The sequence below is a fragment of the Lissotriton helveticus genome, chromosome 1_1 (genome assembly GCF_964261635.1).
Source record: "Lissotriton helveticus chromosome 1_1, aLisHel1.1, whole genome shotgun sequence".
Taxonomy (NCBI): Eukaryota; Metazoa; Chordata; class Amphibia; order Caudata; family Salamandridae; genus Lissotriton; species Lissotriton helveticus.
Window position 1 is genome coordinate 1,177,858,491 of NC_136057.1, and position 24,698 is coordinate 1,177,883,188.

General features: G+C 47.3%; 1 protein-coding gene across 1 annotated transcript in view; it reads right to left on the bottom strand.

Moving 5' to 3' along the window:
• Positions 1–680: 680 nt before the first annotated feature.
• The window catches only part of HDAC10 (histone deacetylase 10), a 527,678-nt gene continuing 503,660 nt past the window's right edge, over positions 681–24,698 (bottom strand). The window contains exon 22 of the mRNA XM_078656727.1: positions 681–862. Within this exon, the coding sequence (XP_078512853.1) occupies positions 831–862 (32 nt within the window). The 3' untranslated portion in view covers positions 681–830. The remainder of the gene's footprint in view (positions 863–24,698) is intronic.

The following is a 24,698-nucleotide window of genomic DNA, read 5'->3' on the forward strand; positions in this document are numbered from 1 at the left end:
CATGGTGTAACATGGATGGTGCAATACATTGTTGATATGCTCAACCTAGGCTCCAAACAAAGATTTACAAGGCAGTAGGCACACTAATACTGGAGGTCCCGAGGCAACATTGTTGATAAGAGGAGACTTCACAGACATTCTGCAACCCCACAAAAGGCAAAAATAGCCTACGTGTGAATTACTTTGAATAACCTAACAAGATTTGAAACAGCGATGGGGTATGCACCTCAATGCAAGTGCCACCCAATACTTCGATCAAAATAGGGGGCAGCAAACTTGAGATTCAGCGTATGGGAATCCTTCCAAGTTGTGATCAGGGGCCAAGCCTTGTCATCAATGTCATTAAAAAAGTTAGGGAGCAGTCTACTTGGGAACTGGAACCAGAAATGTAGATTTTCCTAGTATTCATGACGGAAAGTCTTAATTTTATTAAAGACACGGAGGCGAGTATTATGCTTTCTAATCTTGCATTTAATTGAATAGCAGCCAAGATAAGCAATAAAAACTACAGTTCCCAGAGGGCCAGAAGAACTGGGCCATGAGAATGAGAAAAAACGCAAGAGTACAGTAACCAATCATAGTAGACCTAACAGATAAAGACACTAACTTACTGCGCAGCTTCCTCTTTTCGCTGTCGAGCAAGTCATAAAAGGTCAGTGAAGAAAGGACAAATTAACAAAATCAAGGACAGAGCCAAAGTCCAGGAACATAAGTCTTGCATCAGAGGAATCCAAGGGAGAAGATCGAACAGGACACCAGAAGAAGGATCCGGAAGCACTGGAAGTGGAGGACGTGGAGGTGATGACCTCAGCAGTCGAAGAGTAGAACTCCTAAGACGAAGCCGGTGGCAAGGCTGGATTCGCTGTAGGGAGGGAGAAACAACTGTCAGTAATTTTGCGGCGGGATAATACTCGCCTCCGTGTCTTTAATAAAATTAAGACTTTCCGTCATGAATACTAGGAAAATCTACATTTTATGACAAGACCGGAGGCTCCTATTATGCTTGTTTAAAGCATATTAACAACATCAGAAGCCACAGTATGAATTGGTTTACAATAGAACATGCGAAAGATACTGTCATTGGACCAATCTGCCGATCTGAGAATGTCCTCCAACCGAGAGCCAGACCAAAAGGCTTTAGAAGCCATGGCTCCCCTGGCCGAATGAGCTCCAAAAACGGAGACATCAATTCCGGCAAGAGACATGACCCAACGGACCCAACGGGCGAGGGAAGGGGAGCAGACAGGGAGATGGGGTTTACGAAAGGAAATAAGAAGTTGAGAATGAGAGGGCGTTCTGAGATCAGCGGTCCTTTCCTCATATACTTTTAAACATTGTCCAACACACAGTTTGGGCTGAGCAGGAAAATAAGGGTAAAACACTGAATCCAAGTTAGTTTTAGTGCGTCTGCGTATATGAAACAGTACACCTGTAGGAGAAAATTGGCGAGCAGAAACATCTAGAGCTTTAACATCAGAAACTCTCTTAATGGAAATCAAACACAGTAACATGGTAAATTTGGCAGATAACATTTTGAGTGAAAGAGCAGAATTGTCAGGCCAATTTGTAAACAATTTAAGAACAACTGTAACGTCCCATAAAGAAGTATACTTAGCCAACGGTGGTTTCGCACATCGAACTCCTTTCAATAGACGACAAATGAGAGGGTGAGCACCAACTGGTTTACCATCAACTTGGGAGTGGTTAAGGGAAATAGCCGCACGATAGAGATTTACAGTGCGATACGCCTTACCTGCGTTTGCCTCGGAAGCGAGGAAATTAATGACAAAATTCAGAGGGGCTGAAATGGGATTGAGGTCCCTTTCCAAACACCAGCTTGCCCAAAGAGACCAGGCGGATCTGTACGCCTTGGAGGTGCCAGGGGCCCAGGCCTGGCTGATAAAGAGCGAAGCCTCCTGTGAAATGAGGACGTTAGAAGGGGGAGGCCGGAAACTTTCCAGGCCGACAAGGTTAGAGTGTTGTCTAGAATGAGACTGTGTCGTTCGCCCTGAGGATTGAGTAGGAGATCCTGGAAGGAGGGAAGAAGGACTGGGAAGTCCACCGCCATTTCCAGAAGAGACGGAAACCAAACCTGTGCCTGCCAGAAAGGAGCTACAAGAACCAGGGACGAAGACTGGCGGCAAATTTGAGAGAGAACCCTGTTGATCATCAGAAAGGGGGGAAAGGCATAATGGAGATGACGAGACCAATCCTGCAGGAAAGCGTCTGTCGCCAAGGCCATAGGGTCCGGACGCCAACTGTAAAACTGGGGCAATTGGGAGGTGAGCCGGGACGCAAAAAGATCGATAGAGAAAGGGCCCCAAAGATGGGAGAGGGAGAGAAAAACGGATGGACAGAGCTTCCAATCGCTGGAATCTCGAAGGAATCTCGAAGGAATCTCGAGTGCCAATCAGCCACAGAATTGAGATCCCCTGGAAGATACTCCGCTGACAAGGAAAGGTGATGGGCGAGGCAGTATTCCCACAGACTTTTCGCTAAGTCCGCCAGTGGCTTAGACCTGGTTCCGCCTGGATGGTTGATGTAGCGGACCGCAGAAACATTGTCCATGCGAAGGAGGATTGAACAGCGAATCCTGTTCTTTGAAAGGCTTTTGATCGCAAAGGAACCTGCAAGCATCTCTAAACAGTTGATGTGCAGCTTGGACTCCTCGGCGGACCATGAGCCTCCAGTCGAGATTGGTCCACATCGGGCGCCCCAACCCGATAGGCTTGCATCGGATTCTAAGACAAGATCTGGGGCCGTGGCGAAGATAGTCCGGCCGTTCCACGCATCTAAATGGTCGATCCACCATTGGAGCTCGGTGCGGGATTCGGGATATAGGAAAACGAGATCCGAATAAGCGAGACCTTGTCTGAGGTGTCTTATCTTCAGACGCTGAAGAGCGCGATAATGGAGAGGACCGGGGAAAATGGCTTGAATGGATGAGGACAGGAGACCGACGATCCTTGCCAAGGACCGGAGCGATAAGAGAGAAGACTGAAAAACGGAAACAATCTCCGCTTTGATTTTGGAAACTTTGGAGAGGGGAAGGCGAAGAGACGCCGCTGCGGAGTCCACCAGGAAACCCAAGAATTCCATGTTCTGAGATGGAATGAGAGACGACTTGTCCGTGTTGATGAGGAAACCCAGGTCTGAAAGGAGAGATTGAGTCAAGAGCAAGTCTGAAAGAAGAATCTTCCTGTCGGAGTTCATGAGGAGGATGTCGTCCAAGTAAATTATCAGTCTGATGCCAAGGGATCGAAGATAAGCGACCACGGGTTTTAAGAGTTTTGTGAAGCACCATGGCGCGGAAGATAAGCCGAAGGGAAGAGAAGTGAAACAGTAGGTGACACCTGCCCATTGGAATTGAAGAAACTTCCATTGGGATTGATGAATAGGAACCGTGAGGTAAGCATCCTGAAGGTCCAGACGGACCATCCAATCGTTTGGGCGAAGGGTGTCTCGTAGATGTAAAATTGTTTCCATTTTGAAATGGCGATAAACCACAAATTGGTTGAACCACTTCAGGTTGATGACAGCGCGGAGTTTCTTGTTTTTCTTTTGAACAAGAAAAATGGAGCTTAGAAAGCCGGAGGAGTCGAAGGGAAAAATTTGAACTGCTTGTTTTTGGAGAAGAACCTCGATTTCGTTTGAAATCTGAGAGGCCATAAGAGTGGAGAAAACCAGGGGGGGAGGAAAGGAAGTTTGGACGGGGGGAGAGAGGAATTCGATTAGGTAGCCTTGTACGGTGTTTAAGACCCAGGGATCCGAAGTGAGAGCACACCATTTTGGAAGGAAAAGTTTTAAGCGACCCCCCACAGGAGGGGAAGAAGAAAGGCTTACCTTGTTGTCTGGGGTTGTTGTGACAATAGTTTCCTTGACCTCTGCCTCTGAAGCCACGGCCACGTTGGGGATAGAATTGTGGCTTGTAGTCTTGATTGGCATTGGACGAACCTCTGGAGCCTTGATTGTAGGGACGGCCGGAAGAGCGGCCCCTGCCTCTGCCGGCCCGTCCAAAAACCCGAGGGGCAAAAACCTTTTTGACAGTTTGCTGGGCTTTATCCAAAGAGGCGAAAGTGGAGACAAACCTGCTAAGGTCACGAACCAAATTTTCTCCGAACAGGAGACCATTAGCTTTGGGTCCAGGATCCATAGGGGTGAGATTGGAGAGCTTTGGATCCAGCTTGATAAGGAGACCTTTGCGGCGCTCATGAGTAACGGCATAATTTGCATTGCCAAGGAGACAAACGGCGCGTTGCGCCCACATGGATACCTCTTCAGCAGAGAGTTCCGAACCCTCTAAACGTGCGGCTTCTGCCAAATCAAAGATGCGGGCGAGAGGTCCCATAATGTCCAGCAACTTGTCTTGACAAGTGGACCAAGCTTTGTCGACCCCCCTGCGAGGGTCCTTGCCAAATTTAGAGAAGAAGGTGAGAAGAGGTTGATCAATGGAAGGAACTAGGGTGATTTTGTCGGTAAGAGCTGGTTTGGGACACTCCGATTTGAGCCTGGATCTCACGGAGTTCTCCAGGGGGAGACGCAATCTGGCCGTAATATATTCTCCGACATGATGGGAAGGGAACCATTCCGTAGAATTTGGATGACGGATAGTGGAGGGATCAAACATGGGAAAACCCTCAGAGTCGAAGTCTGGTTCGAAAGAAAACAAATCCAATTTAGCAGATTTGGAAGGAGGAGAAGAAGGATCAACTGCGTCAAATAAGTCAAATAATTTATCAGCGTCATCCATAGTATCATCATCATCATCATCAGTGTCCATTATGGTGGATATAACCAACTTTCGCTTAGGAGACTCTGCGTGTTTATCTTTTTGTTTTCGTTTGCCCTCTGAACCAACAAACCCCTCCTTGATAGGAGGCCCGGGAGGCACAAAGTCCTCAGTCAAAAGCGAGGAAGACTCGCCAACCAATGACGCAGTTTTTGAGGCACGAGCCTTAGCAGAGTGGTCCACCTTTTTCTTTCTGCTTTCCCCCGCAGAATGGGCCATTAATTTGGACATGACGCTCAACATAGAGTTCTCCATATTTTTTGACATGCGTTTCATGGAGACTTCAACTGCTGACTCAACAGAGTTATTAATAAACTTATTCAAATCTTTTTTAAAATTAATAGAGTCCTCAACAGGGACTTCCTCCGAGGAACTATCGTGTTCCATGCCCAGAGAAGTGCAAAAACGAGCAAAACCAAGGAAAGATACTGGGAGAGACAGGCGAGGGTTAATGGAGCCAGCAGGGGCGTGACAGGAGGCGGGCCGAGCAGCGAGCGTCAGCCGGGTTCCAGAACGGAAGAAGAAAGGCGCACCAGCAAGCGCCGAGGAGCCGGAGACGGTGGAAGCCTCAGGGAAGGTGAGAGGCGAAGAGAAAGGCGCGCGAAGGAGCAAGAAGCAGCGCGAAGGAGCAAGAAGCAGCGCGAAGCAGCGCGAGCGAGGGAGCGACCAAGGGAGCCCCGAGGGGAGGGGGGGGACGGAAAGAGCACCTTGTGCAAAGTGAAAAAACACGCTGGAAGCGTGAATGCAGTGGCGCGAGGTCGCGCTGATAGCAAATAACATTAAAGGAAAACGGCCACAATAATAATACAAAGTATATAAACAATAACAGTAATGTGGTAGCTGAGAGCAATGATAAAGGCACTTATCTGACTGCGAGCAGCAAGAAAAGAGGAAGCTGCGCAGTCAGTTAGTGTCTTTATCTGTTAGGTCTACTATGATTGGTTACTGTACTCTCGCGTTTTTTCTCATTCCCATGGCCCAGTTCTTCTGGCCCTCTGGGAACTGTAGTTTTTATTGCTTATCTTGGCTGCTATTCAATTAAATGCAAGATTAGAAAGCATAATAGGAGCCTCCGGTCTTGTCATAAAATTACCTCAGATTAAAGCACTGTCCAGGAGGCACCCATCAATGAAAATAAGAGGTCACCACAAAGCCTGCAAGACAAATATAGCAAGTGAGGTGGCTAGGACATTGCAATGGGGTATCCAGAGAAGGATCCTTCTAAAAGGCATCAAGAAGGGTGGATACAAACACTGACTACCAGCGGTAGTAGAACACAAATGATTGGCAGAAGGCTAAGGACTACTATGAAGCCTCACCAGGCTCCAATAGACGAAGCATGAACACAGTGCTGAAATATTTTCAAAAGATGATAGACAAACCATGCTTGTCAAAGGATGAGACATTGCAATTAGAACAGATATTGAGGGTTGAAGAAATAGCTACACCATTCAGTCTGATGCAGTGGGGAAAGGCTCCAGGGGCAAAATGGCTTGCTGAACAATGACATAAGTGACTTTTGGGCATACTGTGCCAGGAACCTCTTCACTTATTGGCGTCCCTAAAAAAAGAAGGCAAGATGCCCTCGTGCCACATCTTGATTGTTTGAAGACACAAAAAAGTAAAAACTGGAAGCAAATGCTCTTTGTACATGCCAATATCACTTCTTGAATTTTGGAAAAGTGATTGCAAACCACCTATTCCCTTTGTTACCTGCCCTCATACACCCAGACCAAATTGGTTTAGTGCAATGTAGATCAACCATGCTTACATAATAGTATCGAACCTATGTAATAGTATGAAGCATGCTGGGAAGTCGTCGTCGGGTTCCTTAGAGCAGTGGGACTGGGCCCATTGTTTCTTGCATGAATTGATCTCATGTACACAGACCCTGTAGAAGCAATCAGTAAAATGGAGAAATATATGAGAAAATAGACTTGCATAGGGACATTACCACGGTTACCCATTACCTCCACTCCTCTTTCCAATGGGAACTGATCACATGGCATGCTTGGTTAAACAGGATCCCTTGGTGTAGGACTTCCATTGGGCAAAAATGTAAGAGGATCACATTTCATGATATGCAGATGTGCTTTTATTGCTAGCAAACATAGATTCCTCAATTCTGAGACAAGTGTAGATTTTTTAAACATATAGGACGTATTCAAGTTTCAATATAAACTGGGACAAGTCTGTACTTCCACCATACTGGAAATGCCTCCCATCATTCAACATAAGGAATTTTTGCTATTCTAAAAATGAAAGTGACCAGAGATAAAGAAACCTTTTACTACTGCGGACTCCCTAGGCTGCTGCTAGAGTTCAGAATACAAAATTAGGCTGCCTTGGCAATTTAGCTCCTTAGTAGAGCAGTGTTTAACATGATTTCTTTGCCACAATTCTTACATATCATAGAGAACACTCCGTTATGGATTTCAGATTCCTTTTTCTGGCAGCTGAACACCATGTTGCAATCTCTGCCTTAGGGCACTGGGATTCCCAAGTTCTCTCTGGCCAAGCTCTAACACAGCACGTTTGAAGGAGGTATAACTCTGCCATACCTCAGAGATACAACAGAGCAGCCTGGTTGAGGTGATGAATGACTGGTCCTATGCAAAAGGAAATGTTACTAACATGTATTCCTACTTCTGCATCATAGGATTTCTCACCAAAGTCATTCCTTCATTCATTCATTCAGACTCTGCCATTTGTAGATGCATAAAGGATTTGAGCCCACTTCCTCGTATGTCGTCCAACCTATCGCCAATGGCTACAAGATGATAGACAGAGACTGTATCAACATACAAGGAGGGGGAGGAGGAGCTTTGCGCGCCTCCGTGATGGCCGCGTGAGCACAGGGCTCCCAAGGACCCTTGCCGCCTCCCGCATTTATCCTGGATAATATCCTGATTTGATGGAAGGTCATTGAAGACACAACCCGGCTGATGTACTAGCAGGTTTCTGGGTCGGAATCGGACGCAGGGTCACCGAGTTATGCCGTCCTGAAGTTTGTGGCCTTCTCCATGGAACCGCCTGGTCCTTAAGTTGTGGCTTTACCCAGGTCGTAATTCGACAACAACGGCTGGCGGGGATCAGTTCACAGCCTCACTTCACTTTCGGTTTCGTTTCTCCTGCGCATCGTCTTCTATCTGCGGGGTGACGGCTGATCGGGCTGGCTCTCATGCCAGTTCATTGGGCTTGGAGTTAGCGACGGGTTGGCTGTGGACTTAAATTGACTCAACTCTGCCTCGGGTATTCTTGTGGGTGAATTCTAAGGAGCCATTTGGACCAGATCCCAAGCCTCCCTTCGGGGCACCCGGCTCGCCATGATGGGCAAGCCCGAGGGTGAAAAACGGAAAGTCAAGTCCATCTTCCGTGGAGGCTCAACCCAGACGAATGTCATGGATCGTTACACACTTTCTAAAGGATCCCCCGGTGGCACACCTAGGACACGGGAGGAGGCTGTCGACGATCCCGCTGTATCGGCGGACTTAACGCTACAGGACGTGATGGGCGCCATTGCTGGTATCAAGTCCTCTATTGGCCAACAATATGAAGCCCTGGCTCTGAAGCTGGACACGGTGGCCATTGATGTCACCCTCATTCGAACTGATTTGGCCAAGACGAACGAGAGGGTGAAGTCCCTTGACCTAAAGACATCCAGCCTTACAACGGATGTGTCCGACTTGCAAACAGAAGTGCGCAATCTTAGAACTGCCAATGACTTCTTTACTCGTCGCTTGGAGGATTTTGAAGGCCGTGCACGGCGCAACAACGTGCGTATTATTGGGGTTCCGGAAGACTCTAGTTCACTCTCCACTGATCTTCGAGTGGAGGACCTTATCCTCAATCATCTTGCACCCAAGGGCCTGAGCAAATTCTTTGCCATTGAACGTGCACACATGGTGCCGTGGGGACAGGCGAAGCCCGGTTTTCCCCCCGTCCGATTATTGCACGGATCTTCAACTTCAGAGATCGCGACGCCATCTTGCAGGCGGCACGGACAGGCGGTCCTACGCAGTTCGAGAACGCTGCTGTGAACTTTTACCCGGATTTTTCCCAGTCGGTCCAGAAACAACAAATGGGATTTCAAGGGGTGAAGCGGCGGCTTAGGGACATGGAGTTAAAATACACGATGCTGTTCCCGGCCCGACTGTGTGTTGAACACGACAATCGAACATTCTTCTTTGTCAGGCCTGAGGAAGTGAGTGATTGGTTGGACGCTTTACCGGCTCGCCGCACTGACCAGGACCATACTGGTGGCGCTGAGGGGGGTCTAATGGACCAAGAATGACTATGGCGTCTGTGTCCGGAACACTATTCACCGTTAACAGCTGAGGCTCACTGACTTCTTTGATCATTCCCTTCGTATCCTGGGAGGTAGCGGGGATGGCGGGACCCTTTCCTCCTCTGGGGTTTCTTTGTGTAGACTAGTTGTTTGTTTGTAATTTTTAGGGCGACAGGCACACTGCAAATTGGGGTGGCTTCTGAGTCTGTGCAGGGGTGCAGGGTGGGGGGGAGTTGTGTTGGGAACATTGGGGGGAGGGAGGGAAATGTTTTGGGATTGTTCGTTTTTTCTTTTTCAAGGCAAAGGACTTTCACTATTTCTGACATTGGTGTGATGCTCGTTTTGAGATGGGAGTTCATTGTAGATCTGGATGGGGGTAGGGGGTTGAGGGTATTGTGCTGGAATGTGAATGGGTTGGCTGATCGGATAAAGAGAGGGGTGGTTATGCAGCTTTTGCGGCACCTCTCGCCCGACGTTGTTCTGCTACAAGAGACCCACTTGATTGGGAATACTTGTCATGCTCTTAATAGACGGGGTTATCGTCTTGCTGCCCATTCTGGGTTTACATCTAGTTCTAGAGGGGTGGGTGTATTGCTTAGGACTTCCCTCCCCTTCGAGGTTGATGATGTGGTCCTTGATGCCAGGGGTCGATATGTTGCACTTGTTGGGCGGTGGGAGGGAAAAACGGTTTTGTTAGTGTCGGTGTATGTCCCTCCTGGTCTACAATCCACGACATTTGCTGACCTGGGGCGGATGGTTTTGGGTCTCCCGGAGGGCGTTTTGATATTGGGTGGTGATTTTAACTCCGTCATTTCTGGAAGAGCGGATCGCTATCTGCCCAGAGACCTTCCTGCTGCGCAATCCTGGTTGGGTGACTTTCTGGAAACATTGGGGCTTGTAGATTGTTGGAGGCTAATGCATCCAGAGTAGACTCAGTTTACCTTCCATTCGGGAGCACATGGTAGTCTTTCTAGACTGGATTATATCCTGATACCGGCTGCCCTGTCCCCTTCGATTGGAAAGATTAAACACCTGGCCCGGGGTATATCAGACCATTCCCCTATCTGGTTTCATTTTACTCAACACAGGCGCTGAAGGGAGGATGGCCCCGATTAACCCCTGGTATCTTCTTAACCCCAAAACTCGCACTGAACTGATTAAATCATTTGATCTGTATTTTGCTGAAAATGTGGGTTCTGTGTCCTCGCCTGTTTCGCTGTGGGAAGCCTTCAAGACTGTTATCAGGGGACAGGCATTGTCTTTGATTGGGTGTGCCAAGAAATGTAAGAATGAGGCAATTGTTCATCTCGAGACTGAAATTACAGAATTAGAGACTGCATTGGAGCGAGATGTGACTCGAGAAGCATTGCATATTCTCCACCTTAAACAATTGGAATATAAAACTTTGGTTACTGATGCGGCCAAGATGATGAGTAGGGAACAGCAGGGACGGTTATATGACGTGGGCGATAAAGCAGGGAAATTGATTGCCTGGCTGGACAGACGGGAGAGAGCGAGTCGTGTGGTTCCGGTTATTGAGAAATTGGATGGTATGCGTGTAACGGACCCTCTTGAAATTGTTGAATGCTTTGCTGACTATTTCCGAGAGGTGTATACCTCGGTGTCCGACAGGCCCGACGAGGATTCTCAGTTGTTGCTTAGAGATATAGCGCTGCCGTGTTTGTCAGAATCAGATCGGGATTGTTTGGATGCCGCACCCTCGGTGGATGAGGTGGCTCTTGCGCTGCGCTCCATTCGTTCCGGCAAGGCTCTGGGTCCCAATGGCCTTCCTATAGAATTGTATAAATTACGCCCTGATACTCTAGCTCCCTTTCCCTGAGATATGTTTTTGGCTGCGCGAGAAAATGGCTCCCTCCCTAGGGACCAGCGTCTTGCGACCATTGTGGTGATCCACAAGGAGGGCAAGCCACGGGATCGCTGCTCGTCCTATAGACCCATTTCGCTCTTAAATGCGGAGCATAAGATCCTCGCCAAGCTGCTCGCTAATAGTCTGATTATGGTGATCAGCGACCTGATCCATCCGGATCAGTCGGGTTTTATCCCTCATCGTAACACGGCATTAAATTTGCGACGTTTGCATGGTGTTCTCGCGAGGGCCCCGACGTTGCGTGAACCGGCCATCTTGGCGTCCTTAGACGCCACGATGGCCTTTGACACAATTGAATGGTCGTATCTCTGGGCGCACTCGCCAAGTTTGGATTTGGCGCTGGCTTTATTGGTTGGGTCAAACTCCTGTATGTAACGCCACTGGCGCAGGTGGTAGTTAATGGTCGTGTTTCCATGCCTTTTGCTCTCGGGAGGGGCACGCGGCAGGGTTGTCCGTTATCCCCACTTCTCTTTGCTCTTGCGTTGGAGACACTCGCTGCTTGGCTACCGTGGGAACCTTCGATGAAGGGCGTACGTTGGACTCCGGAATTTGAAGATCGTATCTCCTTATATGCGGATGATATTTTATTGTACCTCACATCTCCCCAAAAATCGCTTAACGTATTGTTTGACGTGCTTAACTCCTTCGGGAAGAACTCGGGCCTTGTTATCAATTGGTCAAAATCCTATATCTACGTGCTCGCGGGTGGGGTCCCTCGTTTACCGTGGGGCTGTCCCATCCAGTTGTCGCAGTCTGGTTTTAAATACCTGGGTGTGTTTATTTCGCTGGATCCGGCGGTTCGCTACGAACGTAATTTACTCCCTCCACTCCATAGGTTGCGCTCGGATGTAGCGCGCTGGCGTAGATTACCGTTGTCTCCCCTAGGGCGTGCGGCCCTCTTTAAAATAATGTCCTTACCGCGGTTTCTCTACGCACTTCAGAATAGTTCTGATGTAATTCCGTCGAAATATTTCTGGGAAATAGAATCGCTGCAGAGGCAATTGCTATGTGACGGGCGTTCACGCATCGCTCTTTCAATATTAACACTTCCCTGGTATGATGGCGGCATAGCACTTCCGCATATTCGTAGGTATTATTGGGCCTCCCAACTTGCTGCCATCAACCACGGGATGTACGGTCCGGCATTGAATCCGGCTTTTGAAATGGATAAGTGGCTGCTCCCGGGTGGTGACTACTACAGGGCGCTTTACTCGAGATCCTCCCGTTCACAACTCTCGGGACCTACCGCTATAGCCGTGCGGGTCTGGCATAGCGCAACGGCGGCTATGGGCTGGAGTGATAAACTAACTGGCGCAGCTCCGCTTTATGCCTCTGCAAAATTGTGTTGCCTATGGAATACGAAGGGATTTGATAAATGGGACACGATCGGTATTAGTAAAGTGCGTGATCTCTGAGTTAAAGGATGGGTGAAGTCCTTTTCGGACCTGCAAGCGGAATATAAGCGGAGTCTTAGGGAAAAATTTCATTATGTCCAGGTACGCCATGCTTTGAATTCTGTGTTTCCTGTGGGTAGTGATATTCCGGAATCCTCCCCCCTCGAAGATCGTATATTAGACGGTCATGTGCCAGATAGTACTATCTCGTTGTTTTATAAAAAAAATGATTAATGACCGATCGAGTTTGCTTGATCGCCTTCGTGAAGCCTGGATTGCTGATGGCATTGAACTAGATGATGACTAGCAGTCCGCGATTTCCTCTCCCTGGGAGGTTGCGATTCCGGCCCGCCTCCGTCTGGTCCAACTCAAGATCCTCCACAGAATCTATGTCACCGGCCCCCGTCTGATCCATATGGGCTATTCCACGGATGGCTTATGTAGGCGTGGTTGTGGTCTCCTTGGCACCTATCTCCATATCATATGGGAATGCCCTGAGGTGGTGCGATTTTGGAACCGTATACATGATGTGATGAATGAAGTAACGGGTGTTGCGATGATGCCAGAAGCCCGGCAATGTTTATTGAATGTATGGGGTCCGAAAGATTATGACGTGTCGCAGCTGCGGTGGGTGACTCTTGCCAATATGGTTGCCAAACGGGATATTGCACAATTGTGGGGGTCCCCGAGGCCGCCTACAGTGACTGCCTGGAAAGAGAGTGTGGACTGGTGCATGTTCAGAGAGAAGACGGTATATATAGCAAGAGGCAGACCCAGAAAATGGGGAAAGATTTGGGACCAGTGGAACTCATACCAGGGAGATATCTGTACGCCCCCACTCGCAGAAATTCCTAGCCCTTCTCAATCGCCCTGACCAGCATTCCTTCTAAGCTGTGGTACATTGTGCTGTTTATATGCAATTTTACCTTTGCCCCACCCCCTTATCTACATTCGAAGAATTTTCTCTCCTGTTGTCATGTATCTCCCGTCCTCCTTGAGCACAGACCTAATGGATGTACTATTGCTGTATTGCCTTGAATGTATGTTGATGTGTTTTTGTTTTTTTCTGTTTTATGTAATAAAAAGTTACAAAAAAAAAAAAAACATACAAGGAGGGGGGATTGGCCATATTCTTCTTCAAGGAAACAATCCGATGCACCGCCTCAAACAATGACCCAACGCCTCTCATGGAACACCTCAATTTCCGAATACATATCAACGCCTAGATCGCAACAGGAGGCACCCTCACTTACAGACCACCGGAAGCCTGACCAGCCTTCTGCGACGCCATCACTAACCTCATCAACCCCCTCAATTTTCACATTGACAACCCCAAGGATGCCAACTCCACCTTACTGCTGGAGAACCTCAACAACATTGGCCTCACCAAACTAGTCACCAACACCAAACTAGTCACCAAACCCACGCACAAAGCCGGACACACACTAGATGCCATCTTTACCTCCAGTGACAGAATCAAATTCACACGTCATAGAGCTCACCTGGATCGACCACACCATTGTCCACTTCACCATCTCCGAAGCCCGACAAACCATCACAAAGCAACACAGTGCCACCCACCGTAGCTGAGGAAAATTAACCAAGACCTAATGGACTCAGACACTCAGCTTCACACCACCCGAAACGTCAGCAGATCTTGACCAGGCCGTCCACAACTTCTCCATTTATATGAACAATAGGGCAGATAGAGTTGCTGCGCTGAAATCAGCGTAAACCAACAAAACCTCAAGACAAGCCATCTGGTATACCCCAGTATAGCACAGAAACACCAAGTGAAACTGTTACCGACTCGAGAGGGGATGGTGCATGGCCAAGGACAGAGACACTCACAAAGAAGCCCTCAGCGACAACCACCTACAAGGGGGGCGAAAGAACAGCCATCACTTACTGCATCAACACCAAGGCGAACCACACAGAGGAACTCCTCAAAATTATCAGGGAATTGCCCACCCGGCAGCCTCAGAGTACACCACCCATCCATGCCAACTCTGCAACACCCTCTGAGACTACTTCCACAGCAAGATTGTCATCATCTTGAACAACTCAAACTCCCACTCACCAGGTTCAGCCTAGACAACCTCAACCAACCTGCAAACACCAGCCGAACGACAACAACCTGCTCTCTACTTGACACCAAGACCATCATGAACATATCATCCATCCACTCCTGAGCACCCGCCAACCCCTGCCCCCACCATCTCATCAACCTCACAGCCAACATAATCGGCACAGAACTCACCCACTTCCTCAATTCTTTCATCTCCATCACAACAATCCCAGATGGATTTAAACACGCATGGGTTAGACCTCTCATAAAAAAGCCCTCTGCTGACCCCAGTGACTTCAAAATTTACTGACCAATCTCCATGCTCCCATACCCAGAAAAAGTACTCGAGAAAGCCATCAACAAACAACTCACTGACTGCCTAGAAGGAACCCACCTACTCGACGCCTCACAATCAGGATTCCTGGCCAACCACAGGACTGAGACCATGCTGATCGCCGCCACAGATGACAGACACCTCCTCGATCATGGTGAAACTGCAAACCTGATCCTCCTCGACCTCTCTGCAGCATTCAACAACATCTCCCACCACATTCTCATCGACAGACACCACATCGGCATACAACAAAACGCCCTCAACTGGATCACCTCCTTTCTCTCTTCACCTCCACTCCCAAGGACATCATATACAGCTTGCCCCAAGGATCATCCCTCAGCCCCACCCTATTCAGCATCTACATGATCCCCCACCCTTGCAGACGTCAGATGCCACGGACTCAACATTATCTCCTACGCTGATGCCACCAAACTCATCCTCTCAGTCACAGACGACCCCTCCAACACCAAAAACAACTTCTGCCATGCCATGACCAACATAGCCAAATGGATGAGAGACAGCTGCCTCAAACTCAACTCTGACAAAACAGAAGTAGCGATCTCCGTAAAAAACTCCTACGCATGGGAGCACAGCTAGTGGCTAGCAGAACTTGGACCAACACCCACACCGACAGACCATGCACCCAAGAAACTGTTTGAAATCCTCAAACAACAAGCTACTCATAATACCAACCATATATCGGCACTCATGACCTCCTGCCCCAGTGAGGAGAACTTCCCAGCTCACTTCTCAGAGAAGGAAAGGAAAATTGAACTTGAACTGCAATGTGCCGCACCAAACCAGTGGTCCTTGAGCTCCCCTGCATTTGGTGTACCTAAGGCAGAGATTGCACTTTCCCACCCTATAGTCTGCTCTCCTAAAAAACAACGCTTATTGGAGTGTTTCCTGCTCCCGGATAATGCAGAGCTGGCACTTTCTCTGGCGTCTCTAAAACCCTCTAATCACTTCAGCAATCCTCTTCCTGCTAAGCTTCTCAAAGATCTAAATTCAGCCATTCTTCCACTCCGGGCCGGGATCATTCAAGAATCTCTCTTATAGGGGAGGATTCCTGACTGCTTCAAGATGGGGCAAGTCACTCCCCAAGAAACTGAATATTGACCTAGTGGATCCCAATAATTTCGTCCGATCACCAGCCTCATGACTTTAGCAAAATTACTCAAGAAATGCGTCCACACAAAGCTCTGCAACTACATAGAGAAAGATCAGCTCCTTGACCTTTACCAGTCAGGTTTCAAAGGAGGGGACTGTACTGAAACCTCACTAACTCACATCGTTGATGACGCCTTGAGATCTCTTGGTCAATATATCTCTTGTCTTCTGAGCCTTCTTGACTTGCCCTCAGCATTCGAGCTATCGGGATCAAGTCTGAACTTAAGAAGCTCTAATACTCTACTTTTGAAACCACCCAAATTCAATAAGATAAGAACATCCAACCGTGCTTTCTCTGGTCGTGCTCCAAGAATTTGGAACACTCTTCCTCCCGAGATCAGATACAACCCTTCGAAAACCTCATTCAAAAAACATGTCAAGTGGCTACTAGTGAATGAACATCTACAGCAATAGCAGTTATGCCATATTTAATCCACTTGCATCGCCAGCTTGACAGTCCTTTTACAGGTCGCTCAAAATGTGTTGTTTCTCTACACAGGTCCTTTTTGATGTACTCCCTGCTGTAACTTTTTTTTAGGCACTTCTTGTGTTCTACTTTTTACTGTACCCATATATTAAACCTCTTACTATGTACCCTCTTTTGTAAAGCAATCTGATACCTTTTTTGGGACATGTTCGCGCTTTATAAAACTTTTCAAATAAATAAATAAAATAAATGCACGCAGCCTTATCATCCTCAACAGCCAACTGAACATGAAACGTCAAATAAACTCAGTTGCCCGCTCATGCTTCCACACCTGGCACAGGCTATGCAAAATCTTCAGATGATCCCAGTCAACACCAGAAAGACCATTACACAGGTCCTTGTCACCAGCCGCCTCGACTATGGCAAAGCTCCCTACCCACGAATATCCACAAAACTCCTCAAGAGATTCCAGACCATACAAAACACCGCAGACAGACTCATCCTGGATCTCCCCAAATGGATCCACAGCACTCCTCACCTCAGAGACCTCCACTGGCTTCCTTCCAGAAGAGATGCCAGTATAAGACCATCACGCACGCATACAAGGCTCTACACACCAAGGACCTTCCTACATCAATCAGACTGAACTTCCACCTTCCTGCAAGACACCTGCACTCTGCCTCACTGCCCTCACACACACACACCATGCATCTGCAGCGGTGACTGCTCCTTCTTTATCAACGCCAAGACCTGGAACAACCAGCCCCTTCACCTCCGAACTGCACCCTACCTAGTGGACTTCAGAAAGCGACTCAAGACCTGGCTCTCAGGAGCACGACACCCTCAGTACCCAGATACCCCTAGGGGTGACAGTGCTGCGCTATACAAATATAGGTTGATTGCCAATAAGGTCCCACTTCTTAAGGTGCTTTGCAATTATAATGGTTGTAAGAAAAGTGCCCCACCTCAGAGGAGTTTCTTTGGTCATTCCTTAGCTATTTAATCTAGTTAGCGCTGTCTTCCCCACAGTCTAGTTAGCGCTGTCTTCCCCACAGTGAGGACATGACAGGCACAGACTCCCGCGACGAATCCCACATATACGTTGAACATATAGAGTTTGAGGTGCATCACCATCCCATCTAACCTAACTGTGGGTTTGTCTGGTTCTGCGTCGTATGATTCTCACTGATCGTCGTGAACGTAGTCTAGGCCCATCCTCGTGCGGGTTAATGTGACAGGCCATCTTTAACTGCATATTATCTGCAGGAAACAACAGCAAATCAATTATGATAACAAACCATATTGCAGCTTTTAGTGTAGAAAGGTGCAAAACAAACAAAATTACTTTGAATATCCATGTTAATGCAGAAAAAAAAGGAGGGATAGATGAGTGTCGGATCAAAAGTGTATTAGCTGTATGCACTATTACTTTAAAAGAACAAGTAGCTTTCATTTCCCAGCATGCATTGTACTAACACTTTGCTTCACAGGCTCAGTTATTTTTTAATAGGAGTGATGACATCCCAAAGGGAAACATCATTATATGCTTATATATTTATGTAGGAGTCAATTCAATTCATAAAGCTTTATTCGGAGCATAAAAAACATGTCCATAAAAGCACACACAATTACAAGTATATAACATTTCATCAATTAAAAGAAAAGAAAACATATAATACATTATTATCCAGAAGGGGATGGAATAAATAATTAAAAATAATTAAAAACACATACTTTTCCTGGCACCAATTGCTTTAAGCAGGAAAGTAGCCGTAAAAAAGCAAATGTCTGGATGGTGCAGATTAAAAAACAGTTTCATAGAGTCAGTAATTGTTCTTACTCCAAAATGTTTTCAACATTGGCTTTAAGAAGATTTTCCGTAACTCACTATACAATTGGCATGACAAAAGAAAGTGCGTAGTGCTCTGTTCCGCATTATTATCACAGGCAGAGGGTCCAGTAGGGCGCATTTTTACATTGGGACACACAACCAGATAGTGTACTGTTCCCATCCTCATTCTGGTCAGCACAAACTGGTGCGAAACTCTGGTCACCTGTGTCAAGTATGGATGGAGTCCAATAAAATCATTCATGCTATTATACAGCATACAAGTAGAAAGTTTTAGTTCCTCCAAAGCACGCCTCTCTGTACAATAGTTCAGAAAAGTGTTTTTCAAATTAGACTTGGAGATATCAGAGGCACAATATCGATCATTGGTCATATTAAACCCAAAAACGTTTTGAAAGCTATTGATGATATATTTGATCCAAGGGATCTTTAAGTGCTGGTCCAAAGTGAGGCAATCCTCGATAATGGCTCTGTTCAGAGAGGTACCATCATTCAGCCATACCGAGCGCCAGAATAGTAAGGGTCTTAGCATAATCATATCAGTCAGGAATTGAGTCCCTGTTTTCTTATGAACCAAGTTGTTGGAGGTAGCTTTGGGTAAGCACAGGAGCCTTTTCAGAAAATTATTCTCCTCTACCTGTAGACTCCCGGCTGGTGACACACCCCAAAGCCCAGCACCGTAAAGGGCCACAGAAAGGCCTCTAGCTTGAAATTTTTTTAACATGTCCTTAATGCGTCTATTCCCCAACTTCTTGGCAAATACAAAAACCCCATTAGCACTCCTAATCATCTTTGTTTTAACAGCTTTATGTTCAGTATCCCAACTGCCATTTTTAGAAAATGTGATCCCCAGATAGCAAAAGTTATCAACTTTTTGGACCGGTTCACCTTCTATGGAATAATGGGAATTAACTTTCGTTTTAGCTCGTCCAGGCCCGCACTCCATCACATAAGTTTTTGACCTATTAATCACCAGTTTCCTACTCTTGATGAACTGTACAAACCTGTCCATCAAGCGTTGGAGACCCAGAGGGGTCCTGGACAGCAGCACGGCGTCGTCCGCATAGAGTAACACAGGGATGTTAAGGTTGTTAACTCTTGGGACGTCTGCCGTAACTGTCTGCAGAGCAGAATCCACCTCATTAATGAAGAGTGTAAAGAGCAGGGGTGCTAAAACACACCCCTGCCTAATTCCCCTCCCGATCCTGAACTTGTTAGTACACTCCCCATTAGGTCCATACCGAACACTGGTGCAGAGTTTTTCATACAGGCGGGCCAAAAAGTAAACTATACCTTCCGGAGCTCCCATTTCAATCAGTTTAGTCCATAGTATAGCGTGGTCTACCATATCCAAAGCGCTGCGTAGGTCAGCAAAACATAAGTAAATTAACCCTTTTTTGGCCTGGGTATATTTCCCTACCAAAAGTTCTAAATTCAAGCACTGCTCAATGGTGCCACGACCTTTTCTGAACCCAAACTGACTGTTGGTTAAAATCTCATTGGTCTCTGCCCATTCCTCTAATCTGACTAAAAGGACCCGACTCATAACTTTTACAGATGAGTCCAGTAAGGATATTGGCCGGTAATTTTTTGCGTCGCCCCGGTCACCTTTCTTAAAGATCGGGACAATTATTGATTCTGCCCAGGTTGACGGTATCTTGCAACTAACTGCTGCATTAAAGATCTTAACCAACAATGGGCCCCAAATCTCCGGGGCAGTCTTGTACACATCTATGGGTACCCCATCCGGTCCCTGGGCCTTCCCTCCCTTACTGGCTCTTATACTATCCATGACCTCCGCTCTAGTAATATTTAAAGCAACGATGGGCCAGCCATCTTCAGTGGAGGTCGGTCTATTACCAGAGTCAAAAATAATGGAAAAATGTTGAATCCATGATTCCATGCTCACATTTGATGTAAGCTCTGGCGCCTTCTCGTCCTTAAGGAATGGACTGTTCACAGTGGTCCAGAACAGTGTGCAGTTCTTCAGTTCTGCTGCTTCGCTAAGGTTGTCCCACGCTTCCTGCTGGAGTTCAGCCTTTCTGCGTTTAAGGGTCAAATTGTAATCCTGCCTAAGTTGAATCACCAGACTATTATCTCTAGGTTTAACTGCTAAGGCCTCTTTAAGTTCTCTCCGGGCGGTGGAACAAGCATGGTCAAACCACCCCCTTTTTTGTCTGCTCTTGTGCCCCGCTACTCTAGAGAACTTCCTATTGATGATTGCGTTAATTCTGCCAAAGTGATCAATACTGGCAGCCACGATTTCATCCTGTTCGAGGATCGACGTAATTTCTGTCAAACAGTTATTGATAATGAAATCAGATGTTATTTCGGCTTTATCTCCTTTCCACCTCAACCTAAACCCATTTGGTCTATAGGGTTCGATATTAGCAATAGTACCCTGTTCGAGAGTGGAGACAGGTTTCCAGATCATAGCTTCAATAGTTAAGCAGTTATGGTCACTTAACATAACATTAACCACCTTTGGCTCTGAGCACAGAGGAATTAAGTTAGAGGACATGCACATAAAATCAATAACAGTATTAGCCCCCCTCCCTTTGAAAGTCGGTAAACTTTCTCCCAGGTCATTCGTTTTCATTTTCCAAGATTTCTATGTCATGATCTATCAGGAGATTATTCAGGGTTTCTCCATACAGGTTATGAGGAAAATGAACATCAGCATCCCCTGAACGATTATAGACACCGCATAACTTTTGAGAAGATAAGGGGCAAAATGAAATATTAAAATCCCCCACAAAAATAAATTCATAAACACCGTTAAAATTACTCACAATATTACAAATGCATTTTTAAGTCATTAATTACTGTGTGCCTAGTTCCATCAAATATATTATTATAAAAATTAATCAAAAGTATATTTCTACCCGCTTCTTGTGTTAGCCATAAAATTTGGCAGTTTGCCCCCACTACTATATGCTTTTTCACAGAAATTGGTAACTTGACTGAAATCAAAACCAACAGCCCTCCTTTTGCTCTGCCAAAGGGCGATGCCAAGGCAGGAAGTTCATAGGATACAAAGCCATCACTGCCCTTAAAATTTTTACACCAGGTTTCCTGTAGGCAAATGATATCAAATAAACTAATAAAATCTTTCCATCCTAACATGTCCTCCTTGGCCATCAGGCCTGCAATATTCCAGCTGGCGATATAACAAGTTTCCCTTTTCCTATGATGGATAACAACAGGCGGTCCATCACTAAATACGGACATGTTCTCATCTGATTTAAAAAGCTCTATATTATATATAAAATTCTCATCTTCTCCTCCAACAGGCTTACCATCTACAATCACATTATTAACCAGTTCAATTGCGGGCGTAGTTAACTCTCCAATATTATTTCTGTTTACATCCTTCCCAATTCCCGGGCCCATCTGATGTCAATCATTTTGGTCCAAAGAACTCAATGTCTGGTACCTATTCTGGATTGGGACTTGGTAGACCATCCCATTAGCAGGTGAAAAAATACTATCGCAAGTTGGTACTAGATTGGGGGTGTGTGTTATAAATCTGTTCCCACCGGAGGCAGGGTTCAGCATATGCATCGGCAGAATCGGTCTGCCATCCGGGAAACCAGGGCAAAAAGTGGGTAACACAGGTCTATTTCCAATAGATGAAAAATTGGAGTTATTTGCCCCCTACCTACAATTAGCAGAAGGCAACCTGTTAAGGTGGTTATAAAAATAGCCCAATGGTCTTGCGGTGACATCTGTCTCTGACTGCGTGAGTGCAGCTGCTCTGAGCAAGACCGTCGCAACATGTTGCGGATATTTAAAATTTATAACCACACAATCACCCCCACAGGTCTTCCTGGTATTACCAATCCAATTGACTCTTCTGATAGAAATAATTTGGTCAGAGTAGCCAACTGGGTAACCACAGTGGCGGTTTAACCAAGAGGTTGTTTTGTTTTTTAGGGAATCCACCGACTCCTGGGTATATGGGGCCTGAGTTAGAGTCGGGACATTAGTTAAAACCACAACATAGGGTACACATTCCGGGGGAAGGTCTACTGGGCGCCTACATGTCCTTACAGGTACCCAGTCAGTCCTCCCTATGGCAGCAGGCGTAGTTGACACAACTGGCACCAAAAGAGTCATATCTCTGTTTGGTGCAGCTAGTGTTCTTACTTCAGGATGTAAACCACCCGACACTACAGTTGTTGACCCAGCTACCGGTACCTGCAAGGGTCGGCCCGTATCCTGTACTAATGGGCGTGCCAATACAGGTAACTCTTTAGGTAGTTGTCTCCCTACATTGGCAATAGGAGGGGCACTATTTGTATGGCGCGATTGTACCCTATTCTGTTTAGGTGCTGCATGTGGGCACGTAGTATCTTTAATATTTGATATGGATTTATCCAAATTTACTGCGTGCTGATCCACCACCGCCCTCAGTCTCAGTACTTCTGCCCACAAATCCTCAATTTTAACTAACAAAGGCTCTACAACCATTTTCAATTTATCATCGATAGTGCTCACTAACAAGTCAGTTTGAGTGGTATTAATGGAAACACAACTGTCATTAGATGGTGTCCCTTTTTCCTCAATGTTCTCCTTGAGTATGGTGTCTTTTTTATTTTTTCTTGCAGAATGATTTCCCCGTTTAAGAGCTGTTTTCCTGCATGCTCTCATAAATTTTGTAGCCCTAGTGGACTGCTGAGGGGTACCTTCAAGGGTCTCAGACGGGTTCGATATATCTTCCACCACAATCCGGTCATCAGGGGCCTCAGTGGATTCAACATTGATACCGTTGTTATCAGTCTCAACTGCTATAACAATGTCATTGATGGTATTTATATCAGCATTATTAGGGTCCAAAGATGAAGATGAAGCCAGAGGGAGGTCTGGTAAATTACATTTGCCTAGCGATTTCCTTCTATCGCTATTAATTCTATTGACTACTTTCAATAGATAATTGTCTGGTAGGGTAGATTGGATAGACATATTGGGGGTAGTTCAGAGGTCACAACCACAGTTTTAAACACAATTTACCACTAGCCCAGCCAAACTGTGCACGTACTCGCAAATGAAGCCAAGGGGGGTGGCCCGTCCCGTCCCTGGTCGTCCCCTGACTGCCACAGACGGCCCGCCCTCTGCCCGGGCTCAGCCCGGCGCTACCCGCGCGCGTCCCGCGACGCGGGAGGAAGGGCTCGTTATTATGCGCCTCCCGGCGGAAGCCCCAGCTGGCAGTCGGCGTCCCCGCGAAGCAGGGGACGCTGGGAGCTGTAGTTCTCCTTGCTCGCCCCTCTCGGCGGCCGCGTGTGTCCTGCGGCGGCGGAGGCAAGCAGGGATGTCAGGGAAGGCGGCGTGAAGGTGGCGTGCTGCAGGTATGACCCCTGGTGTGGTAATTCAGTCCCCCGCTCCGCCGGAGGAAGGGCTCGTTATTATGCGCCTCCCGGCGGAAGCCCCAGCTGGCAGTCGGCGTCCCCGCGAAGCAGGGGACGCTGGGAGCTGTAGTTCTCCTTGCTCGCCCCTCTCGGCGGCGGCGTGTGTCCTGCGGCGGCGAAGGCAAGCAGTGATGTCAGGGAAGGCGGCGTGAAGGTGGCGTGCTGCAGGTATGACCCCTGGCGCGGTAATTCAGTCCCCCGCTCCGCCGGAGGAAGGGCTCGTTATTATGCGCCTCCCGGCGGAAGCCCCAGCTGGCAGTTGGCGTCCACGCCAAGCAGGGGACGCTGGGACCTGTAGTTCCCCTTGCTCGCCCCTCTCGGCGGCCGCGTGTGTCCTGCGGCGGCTGAGGCAAGCAGGGATGTCAGGGAAGGCGGCGTGAAGGTGGCGTGCTGCAGGTATGACCCCTGGCGCCGTAATTCAGTCCCCCGCTCCGCCAGGGGAAGGGCTCGTTATTATGCGCCTCCCGGCGGAAGCCCCAGCTGGCAGTTGGCGTCCCCGCGAAGCAGGGGACGCTGGGAGCTGTAGTTCTCCTTGCTCGCCCCTCTCGGCGGCCGCATGTGTCCTGCGGCGGCGGAGGCAAGCAGGGATGTCAGGGAAGGCGGCGTGAAGGCGGCGTGCTGCAGGTATGACCCCTGGCGCGGTAATTCAGGAGTCATGAGTTTAGGCAGAATCAAATTCAACTCCCATGGCAGAGAGGACTTTTTATTAGAGGATGCACTTTCTTTCATTCTTCTGAAAAATCTTTGATTTGATCTTTTATGGTATGCTGCTATGGCTGCCAGAGCACTTTTACGGAAGGAAATTAGAACTTTGATTTTGCCTAAAACAGTAGGGAAGGTGACATTACATCTTCTTGGCACAATAAAAGTTCATAATGTTAGTCCATGCACCAAAATACACATCTCTTCCATTTAAAGGCATGCAAACATTTGGTACATGACCTTTTAGATTCTTTGATTATTTTCAAACAGTATGGTGGAAAATTCGAGTGTCCATATTGCATGACCTCAGGAGCCATGCAGCCAAATTAAAGGTGTGTAGCTTGGGATGGAAGACCTGCCTCTTGTTCTGGATAGGTTCTG